This window comes from Aegilops tauschii, chromosome 2 (genome assembly GCF_002575655.3).
Source record: "Aegilops tauschii subsp. strangulata cultivar AL8/78 chromosome 2, Aet v6.0, whole genome shotgun sequence".
Taxonomy (NCBI): Eukaryota; Viridiplantae; Streptophyta; class Magnoliopsida; order Poales; family Poaceae; genus Aegilops; species Aegilops tauschii.
The window spans coordinates 580,664,510-580,674,511 of NC_053036.3; the positions used below are offsets into that span (position 1 = coordinate 580,664,510).

Genomic DNA, 10,002 nt, shown 5'->3' on the forward strand with positions numbered 1-10,002 from the left:
CGAAGTGTTAAAAGTGACACGATGATTATCCATATACGGTGATCACTCTAGATCATTCTAAAACATTTTTGGTAATAATGTAATTAATAGTACATTAAGAATGTGTTGATTGGTCAATTCAAATGGACATTTCCATTTGCATCATTATGTAAGGATATTGGTATGCCCTTTGAGTGCTTATATATTCCCTCGCAAAAAAAAGTGCTTATATATTATTTTTCTTTTGAAGCAAGTTACCGAACACAAAAGCATCCATTTGGCTTATATATTTTTGTGTTAGTAGTAGAGATACGTGAAGAATATTTTACATCAATGGCAAGCACAAGGATTGATGTTCATAAGCTCCTCGCCCTATGTTTCACGCACATCGTTGTTATCCATGGTGACAAGGAGTGGAACATCGACGGTGAGGGACGCTGGATAGCAACCATCGTCGGGTGGGAGTAGGACAAGTGCATAGCCAAAGCCACAATGATGACCGGAGCTTCCACCACCTTCTCCTCAACCTCCACCACCATTGTAGCCGCCTCCTCCAGCGCCAATGCCGGTGACACCGACTAAGGCTAAGGCTCTTGCCGCGGCAATGAGGAGGGTGCCAATGAGCAGGACCAGGAGAGCCGTGAGAGTGGAGTGGTTGGTCAAGTCAATATGACAAAAATCCACAACCAAATCCATTCATAATGAGCCCTCGCTGATGCCTAGTTTTGTCTATGTTGCTTTTGACAAATACATACATACATTGCCTCCAACAGTCTCAACCATACACATGCACAAGATTTAATGTATCAAGCAAACACACTTCATTGGATTTCCTTTTTTTACATTTTTTTTAGCCAGAGAGGAGGAAAGAAAGATGATTTATTGATTAGATGAGTTTTGTGGGAAGGCCGTCCCGACAAACTTGAGGAAGCGCTCCGAGTAGAATTGAGGTTCAACTGCAGATATTGACAAGGGGTTATACTTGTACTTGATGGACTTGTATGCATGCTCAATCTTCTTTGTCATGTTATACTTCTGCAGAATATCAATGATCCCTATGTAGAGCACCACATCATACATGTGATGGAGTGATTTGCTGCCTTCTTCTTGTTTCCCTTCTTTCTCCGCTCTTGCGGGCATGTTGACCCCTAGCTGGATCGGGAGCCTATTCAATTTCACAACAAATTCAATCATCTCAGATCATACATTTAGCATTTAGCATTGGAAGAACATGAGGATGGAACAACAGAAATCAATTTATAATGACCTTCCTGTGCCTGGAAGCAGAAGGTCTACTTCCTCGAAACAACCCGACGGCGCACGCAGGCGGCTCCCCCTTATGTGCGGGCCAACAGCATCTGAACCATTTTTGTCACTGCCTCGCTGCACCAAAATCAGCCCATCTCGATAGTTATAAGCGGAATCCTTCTCCGCGGCATCTGCATTATCGATATCAGCAAGCAAAAAATGCTATTGCAGAATGCGTTATTTGGACAACATACGATCAGAGAAATAAGATATAGATTGCATTCTTACCTGCTTCTGAAAGAACAGTTAGTTTATCTGGCAAAATGCTTTCAGGACATGATGATCCTATTTGTAGGTTTTGACGAGCCCGGTAATGGAAACCAAGAAGCAAGCTGTAATCCATTATACTGTGATTCCTTAGAAATTCGCTGTCGATTTCAATCTGCCTACTCAAAACATGAACATAGCATTGTTGTTACAAAGATAAATGGTCATGAGAATAAGCTGTTTTTTTCTGAGCGAACATGCTTACTTAAGCAAAGCATCCCGCCAAGAAGGCTCGAGATAAAATGAATAGTTCAGATCCAAGTCTTTCAGTGTCGTGTTCTCGTCGATTTTAATTTTCTCCGTAGAACGACCCAAAGACGAACCTTTCAAGTCAAATCTTCGATGAATTCTAAGTTCTGTGCAAAACATGTTGCCCATCACTACAAATCGAAACTGCATATACAAACAATTAAAATCCACGGTTTAGTTTCTACCATCATTTGAAAAGAAGTAGCTAGAATAGGAAAAATCAGATAAGACAACTAATATCCTTTTAAGATTGAAGGAAATTAATCCGCCGTTAAAAACAATATAAGAAGCTTTAGACAGTCTCTGCAACTTTGACTATCAATTGCAACTGCGATATGTCATCGGAAGTCGCAAAATAAAAATAATTATATTTTGAGTTGCAAAAATAATTATATTATTAAACTACTTCTCTTGAAAAACCCAATAGTATTCTTTTGACATGAACAAAATAAGAAGGTTTTGTAGGCGGTACTAATCACAGTTATAATTTTTTTGACAAGTTCTAAGACTGTATTTTTTATATGAGACAAATAGGGAGCTCAAGCAACAGTTAATAATAATTATTATTTTCGAAATGTCAGCAACAGTTAATAATGTCACTACCTTTTGGCCGCTGGAAGGTCTCACCCTGTGGAGGCCAAAAAATTTAGTTACAAGTGTGTTCTCATAAGCATGGACATGACGATAATAGTACGGAAGCATACGCAGAAGAACCTGCATCATGTGAAGTAAATATCAATGGTGTTCATGTAAGAACATGAGCAAAAAGGAAAAGTTTGATTCGAGTGCTAATATGATACATTAAGTGAACTAGGAAACTAGTTCAGATAAGCTAAAAGCTTTGGACCAATGAAGATATCCGTTTTGGATCAAGTGTTGGGTGAGACATGCAAACTCCAGATCATTTGAATCTTGCTATTGCTATTAAGAGCTGGAATTGGTAGAGAACCTGCACTTCTGATTTCCGAAGAGTCTTGATCATAAACTGGTCATCTTGCGATAAAAAAAAGATACTCCCACTCTTTCCAGGAGAAGATAGCTCCCTAAGTGCATCACTTCCACTAATGGAAATCATGTAATCTGCTGTATCAATCTTGAACATCTCCCTCAAATTTCTATAATCAAATTCTACCAACAAATTAGTCTTGTTATGTTCTGAAAAATAAAATACTGCAAGGGTGTCTCACTAGCTACTGAAACAAATAAATTTCAAATTGTGTGAGTTAATAAGCATTGAATATCATTGCAGAACAATATTCAGATTGATTGCAACAGGGTAAAACTTCAGCCATTGAACTACTCAAGTTACTCGATGACATCCTTATAATTTTTTCTTCTGGTGTTAAGCTAAGTTATACGAATGTACTAGATCAACAGAAGAACATAATTTTTTAGATAATGAAAATAACACATGCTGACCAACAATATACCCGTGTTGAATGAACAGTGAAGCACAAACCTGAAAACCATTGGGCAGTAGTCCTTCCACTTGAAATCTAGAGCACGATGTGAAGGAGTAAGCGGTGATCCGTTTTTGGGGAAGTTCATCCAGAAATTTGCTTTGGGGCCAAAATCAGAAGCTCGCACTTCACGCTCCTGAATCGGCGTAATCCTCCCAACTGTATACCTGAGTAGTAAAACCAAGGTTTCTGATTCTGTATGCAAAAAAAAATCTTGTGGGGCACGGAGATATCTGGTTACCGCGCTAACCGGAAAATACCGGGCTATTACCAAACGATTTTTTAATGAATTTTGAATCTGGAAAAAATTCAGCCAAAATTCATTCACAATTCGGATTTTTTTCCTCGGTAAGGCAATTTCCCGTGGGGCGCCGAGATGTGCGGTTACCGGGTGGTAACCGAATTTACCACCTGGTAACCAAAACCTTGAGTGCAGGCGTACAGCCACATTCAACCTTAGAAGACAGTAACACTCTCATGTCGATAAAGGAAACTAAATTATCGGATCATAGGCTTCATAGCTCACAGCAATGTAGAGAAGGAAACTGTTGAAAATTTAGATTTCCGCCGTGCAGAATTAGTTGTTGCTCAAACGGATGTATAGCGACAACTAATTACTAATTCCGGACAGGAGTTATGCATTACCTGATTCCAAGTTGCAGACAGAGCATCAGATCGTAGCTCCTGTGCCCTTTAATTATCGTCTCTCCAGGCCTTTTGGCATCCTTCACCTTCCTGCTCCGTCGAAGTCTCGGTTTCTTGGACGACGGCGAATCCGGGAGGCTCTTATCCAGCACGACCTCGCTGATCAGAACGCCCTGCGCGTACTCCCTCTCGAGTATCTGGGAGCTGGAACCAGCCGTGTCTTCACATTTCAGCGTCTTCTCAGGACCCGCAGGACCTCCGGTGACCACCCCGACGGCCACGCCGATGGCCGCGCCGATACTCCGGCGTCTCTGCAGGGACGGCCTCTTCTTCATCGGAGGCCGCCCGAGGCCCGAGCTCCTCCTGGACAAACTCGCATCCGCCTCCGCGGGCTCTGGGTCCGCGCCGGTGCCGAAGGAGACGTCGGGCAGCACGCCCCTCTTCCTCAGGTCGTCGAGGCGAGCGGCGGGAACCCTGCGGCGCTCAGGGTAGAAGGTGCCTTTCCCGTCCTTGAGCCCCCTGGACCACGTACCGAGGTAGCACCCGCCGCCCTCCCAGGTGTACAGGCCGTAGCCGTGTGCCACGCCGGCGACCCAGTTCCCCTGGAACGAGTCCCCGGTGCTCCAGGTGAGGACCCCCTTGCCGGACATGAGGCCGTTCCTCATGGTGCCGACGTAGCTGTTGCCGTTGGCCCACGTGTACCTGCCCTGGCCTTCCATCTGGCCCTGGACCCAGGAGCCCTGGTACACGTCGCCATTGGCGTGCGCCTGGAGCCCGAGGCCGTGCTTGCGGTCCAGCTTCCACTGCCCCTTGTAAGACGACGACGGGGAGCAATTGGTGTACGTTCCTTCGCCGTCCATGAAGCCGCCGGAGTATTCGCCTTCGTAGACGGCCCCGGACGGCCACTCCGTCCTTCCATTGCCGTGCCTCATCCCCCGCCTCCACCCGCCCTCGTACACGCAGCCGCTGCCTGACCATACGTACCGCCCCGTGCCCTCCGGTACTCCCCCCGACAGCGTGCCGGAGTAGAGGTCGCCGTTGGGTAGCGTGAGCTCTCCGGCAGAGTTTGTCCACGAAGCAGCGGCATCGGGGTGGCTTTGATGAGGGCGAGCTGGGGGGTTGCTGCTGGCCGCAGGGGCCGCTGTCCTGCCTTGCATGCTACTCAGGTTGTCCTGCAGAGGAACGCGAAGTTAAGAGAGAGAGACATATCCATACATGAATCGACCAAGAGTTAATTTGGTCTCAGGTTGAACATGCATGCAAGTTGACCTTCTTGAAGGAGGTGTAGCTATAGTGGTGGTTGTACTCCCTCCGTTTTTATTTACTCTGCATATTAGAGTTGACTGAAGTCAAACTTCATAAAGTTTGATCAAGTTTATAAGAAAGAATATAAATATTTACGATAAAAAATCTATATGACGAGAAAGTATGTTCAATAATGAATCTAATGGTATTGATTTGTTATTGTACGTGTCAATATTTTTGTCTATAAATTTTTTCAAAGTTTATAAAGCTTGACTTTGACCAAAGCTAATATGCGAAGTAAATAAAAACGAAGGGAGTAACTTGTAGTGCTGGTTGATCTTGATATGTGTGCGTATGTATGAAATCAAGAGTGGTATTAATTAGTTGTCGTATCATAGGGGCGTCGCGGTGGCTGTGATGTGTTCCGATTATTACTAGCTTAGCACTGGACTACATGCAAGTCGACTGATTTTTCCTCGGCCCTTGGATTGAAATCCAATGGCTGGGCCCAACTCTCCTCCCATCCTTGCCTCACCTCCCGCTGCAGCGCCGCCGCTCACCTCCCCGTTCATGCTTCCGACGAGGTTGCTACATAATCTGAGGGCACCTAAGAACCCTTGTCCCAGTGTGGCCACACGTGGTATAGGGTTGCTCATCCCGCCTGGTGTTGTAGAAGCTAAAATGAAACTCTTACTTAGAGGCTAGCTCGCTAAATGATGCTCTTTTGTCCCATAATAACATCTTATATTATGGGATAAAAGGAGTACATTCCTGGCTGATGAATCCACAAGTGCTCAACATTCATCGGCTACCTGCTAACGTTATGGACATATTAGTGGTGCCTCGCCTACAACGATGATGCGCGGCAGCCGCATCTTTCCTGGCTTCGGGCAAGTTCGCTATCTTCTAATCCGAGTCGCGGTAAAAAAAAAGGCCCCACCCGCACCTAAGAACCCCTCATCCTCGCCAACGTCGGCAACAACGCGGCTAGCCATGTTGTCGTCGTCCCCGTCTCTAGCAAGGCCCTGACATGGCCTCGCCGGGATGACGCGGCCGTCTCGGCCACGGAGCTTCGCATGTGCCTCTGCCCTCAGCTTCTTCTCTACGAAATCAGACGTAACAAAAAATTTAGGCAACATGTAAATAGCAAACACGTCAAATTTAAGGGTCTCTTTGATTCGCGGGATTTTAAACAGTCGGAAATAGAAAAATTATAGGATTGGAATGTCATGTCCACTTGAATCCTATAGAATTGGCAAGGAGTGTTTGATTTCACGGGAAAAGCAAAGAATTGTAAAAAGAGGTTGAAGTGGATGTTAGATTTTCTATTAAATGTAGTACAAATGATTTCATGAAAAAAATTCCTACGAGATTTAATCCTATGAATCAAAGGACAAACGTAGGCAAAATTCTAAAAAATATCAATCCTCCAAAAATACTATAGAATTGCTTTCAATCAAAAGAGCCCTAAGCAGGAAGGGATGCCCATGCATGTAGAGCGGGAGCAGCACAAGAATCCATGATCCATCCGTACAAGGATATAAGGAATTGAAGAAGCACGATGTGCTCTCAGCCAGGATAGGAGGGGGAGAGGATAAATCATCGAAGGGGATCAAGACGAAACGTAGAGCTATGAACAGCAACGCGAGAGGAGGGAATGGATCAAGGCCCGGCGGCGAGAGATGGATGAGTGAGTTGGGTTGCTTATTACCGGTCGATGGATGCAGTTGCAATGCGGCGCCGCGCCACAAAGAGCTAGGAGAAGAAAACTCTCTGTGGGCTTCTCTTCTCTCCTCTCCTATTTTCTTGTGTGTGTATGGTAGTAATATACTGCTGCATGGGATGGGTTACTTGGAACTGACAATGGCTGTTCATGGCTGCCAGCTGCTGCTGCAGTTCTTGCATAGCAAACGTGACAAGACAAATCGATCTTACCAGTCTATTCACTGTAGTATTTGTTTATTTACTTACCGGTGAAGCAAGCAACTGGGTCGAGCTGTTGCACATGGCGCCATGTGAGAAGATGTGACCGCCGGCCCTCTTCTCTGTCTCTCGCTCTCTTTCGACCTCTTCTCGCTCGCTAGCTAGTAGCTACTGCTGCGTAGTATGAAAATGCAGTAGGTACGTACGTACAAGCTGGCTGCTCCGTCACCCATGGCTGACAGGCTGCTCACAATTGATATACTCTATCCTGCTAGCTGCTACCTAAGTACAATCTTCACCCTTGCCGACGACGATATAACACAACAAAAATGAAGCAAAGAAGGTATAATGGGTGCATATGCACCTATGAGCCAAAGTGAGTTTCTGATTGTTATGTATCTTTCCTTTCCTTTCGCATGCAGGTGCAATATACTACTTTCTTCGTCTCAAAATAAGTGTCTCGCATTTATACTAACTTTAGTACAAAGTTGTATTAGAGTTGAGACACTTATTTTAGGACAGACCTCAGCCCGTTGTCCACCCCCGTCAGCCCTCCCGTCCCCCGTGCCGCTCCCGCGAGCGGCCCGGGCGGAACCCTAGATCGCCGCCGCCGCTTCCCTTTCTCGCCTTCCTTCTCCCTCGCCGCCGCCAGGGGACGCCGCCGGGCAAAGCCCGCGCGTGCGTCGGCAGCGGCGGGGCTCCCTCCCTCCTCGCGAGGCTCCTGAGCGGCGCGGGACGGCCGGCCCTCGCGGCGGCGCTCAGCTCGGCGGCAGGTCGGGCCGTTGGCGGATCTGCGGGGCTCCCCTTTGGTAGCGTTGCGGCGATGGCGGCGGCGTGGTCTGCATGGGGCGGCGAGGCGCGGGCTCCTCCTCCTCCCGATCTGATGGCGCCGCGGTGGCGCTGGCGCTCGGGCGTGCGGCGGGGTCCGCGAGGGTGGTCGGCGCGCGACGTCTTCCTCCCCGATCTGATGGCTCAACGGTGGCGCCAGTGCTCGGGCGGCGGTTGGCTTCGGCAAGCGGTGGCGAGCGCTGGGCTCTCGGCGGCGCTCCGGCGTGTGCAGGCGGTGGCGGTCCCTGTGCGCGGTCGGCGGCTCCGTCTCTGACCCGGACGGTGCGGGGGATGGTGGCGGCCCGGCGTGGCCGGCGATCTGGATGCGGTGGTGCCGGCGGCTCGCTGATCTGCCGGTACTCCAGGGTCGGCCTGGTGGTGCTGGTGGTTACGGCAGCCCGTGGACGAGAGTTGGATCCCTTTGAACTGATCTGGATGAAAACTTGCCTTCGGCTTCTGCTAAGGCCGGCGGTGGCGGCGCTATCTGCGTCGTTCCCTTCTTGAAGGCATTGCCGTGGAAAAGTTCAAGGCCACTCTCTGCTACCTCCGGGGGAAACCCTAGATCGGATAATCGGATGACGGCGGCGCTCTGGTGTCGTTCCTCCCTTGGGTGCGTCATTCTTGGAGGTACACACGTGATCGAGGGACCAGAGGACGGATTCTTTGGTGGAGCGGTGCTTCATCCTACACACTGATGGCGACGGATCTTGACGGCGTGGCGCAGTGCAGATTCGGGAGTTCGATGTGGGAGGATGGACTCGCGCAGGAGGACGCCGCTGTCGGGCGTTGTGGTGGCGTCGATGGCAGAGAGACCTGGCACGGTACATGCAACAGTACAGCTCTGAAGATGGATCGGTGGCAGGTGGCTGCGGCGGCCTCATGCCCGGCAGGCGTCCTGGTTGAGGAGTGCGCTGGACTGGTAGGTGCCCTATACCCGGCAGGCGTCCTGGTTGGGACCTCAGGTCTTAGATGTTTAGGTTTGGCTGCGATGTCTGTTTGGTACTAGGCCCAGACTATCTGGGCCCCTTCATCAATTGGATAGGTATAGCAACAGTTGTTGCTTAGACGGTGGCTTTAGTCTTGCTGTTGTATGGCTTTATAAGGTCTTGTGATAATAATTAATAAAGTGGTCGTATGCATCGCCCAGATGCAGAGGCCGGGGGTCATCCTCCTTTTCTAAAAAAAGACAGAGGGAGTATACAACATGTACCCCTTTACTTTTTACTTTTTTTTCTTTCAGAGTTTACTTTACTTCACTGCATGCCATGTCATGCATGAGAAAAGCAATTGTACCGTGCGCTGGATATCCTGTTCATGGATTACAGTTTGTGATTGCTTTGACATTCATGCTATTCTTTTCACTGTTCTTAGAATTTTTCTTATTTCATACAGCGTTATATTGAGTTTTTCTTTCTGTCTTAAAGTGTATCTTAATGTTTTACTTCCTCCCTTCCAATATAATTGAAGTTCTAGGATTTTCCCAAGTTAAACTTTGTTAAGTTTGACCCAGTCTATAGGAAATTCAACAAAGATTTATGATATCAAATACATACAATATGAAAATTCATTTCATAATGAAGTAAATTCGGTTTTACAGATGTTGATAAATTTTTATACAGCCTTGGTCGAACTTAGTGAATTTTGACTTAGAACAATCCTAAAACATCAATTATTTTGAAATGAAGGGTGTACCGTGTATGGTCGTGTATCAGCAAACATGATCCAAAAAAAAACATCGATACACAATGACATATGATGTTACACGTTGAAACAAGACAAAAAACGAAAGAAACATTTAGAAATGAGATAAATTTTGATAACAACTAAAAAGTGACAAATCTGAAAGCAACCATGGATGATGGATCCGTCCAAGGGATACCCCGTGCATGGTAGATATGCCACACTCCGCCTTGCATGACATTGCCAAGTACATATATATTCTCCTCCTTATCAGCAAAATAGGTACCCTCCTCTATGTTTCTTTTTAGTTTGCCTATTACTCTTAGATCCGGCTTACATGCATGGTTGCATGCATGCATTGCTCTTGGATTGTGGGCCTACCTCATCCTTGACACATATGCATACTGGGAATTTTTAT

General features: G+C 47.0%; 1 protein-coding gene across 4 annotated transcripts; it reads right to left on the minus strand.

The window, feature by feature from the left end:
- Positions 1-717: 717 nt before the first annotated feature.
- Positions 718-7,063, minus strand: LOC109736820 (phosphatidylinositol 4-phosphate 5-kinase 9). Of its 4 annotated transcripts, XM_045233330.1 has the most exons (11): positions 6,865-7,063; positions 6,100-6,255; positions 5,178-5,234; positions 3,909-5,080; positions 3,263-3,430; positions 2,753-2,918; positions 2,407-2,517; positions 1,760-1,947; positions 1,516-1,673; positions 1,247-1,418; positions 718-1,144 (listed from the first exon to the last, which is right to left on the minus strand). In XM_045233330.1, the coding sequence occupies exons 4-11, from the start codon at positions 5,063-5,065 to the stop codon at positions 859-861; spliced, it is 2,406 nt and encodes an 801-aa protein (XP_045089265.1). In that variant the 5' UTR covers positions 5,066-5,080; positions 5,178-5,234; positions 6,100-6,255; positions 6,865-7,063; the 3' UTR covers positions 718-858. The 4 variants fall into 4 exon arrangements, with proteins under 4 accessions (XP_045089265.1, XP_020151627.1, XP_045089266.1 ...); XM_020296038.3 differs by lacking the exon at positions 5,178-5,234; XM_045233331.1 differs by lacking the exon at positions 6,100-6,255 and having other exon boundaries at positions 6,865-6,987.
- Positions 7,064-10,002: the final 2,939 nt, after the last annotated feature.

Coding starts and splice junctions, on each gene's coding strand:
- LOC109736820 (XM_020296038.3), bottom strand. CDS start 5,065: ATGCAAGGCAGGACAGCGGCCCCTGCGGCCAGCAGCAACCCCCCAGCT. Junction 2,518..2,752: donor TTCGGAAATCAGAAGTGCAG/GTTCTCTACCAA, acceptor CACATGATGCAG/GTTCTTCTGCGTATGCTTCC. Junction 1,145..1,246: donor CTGCTTCCAGGCACAGGAAG/GTCATTATAAAT, acceptor GAAATTGAATAG/GCTCCCGATCCAGCTAGGGG.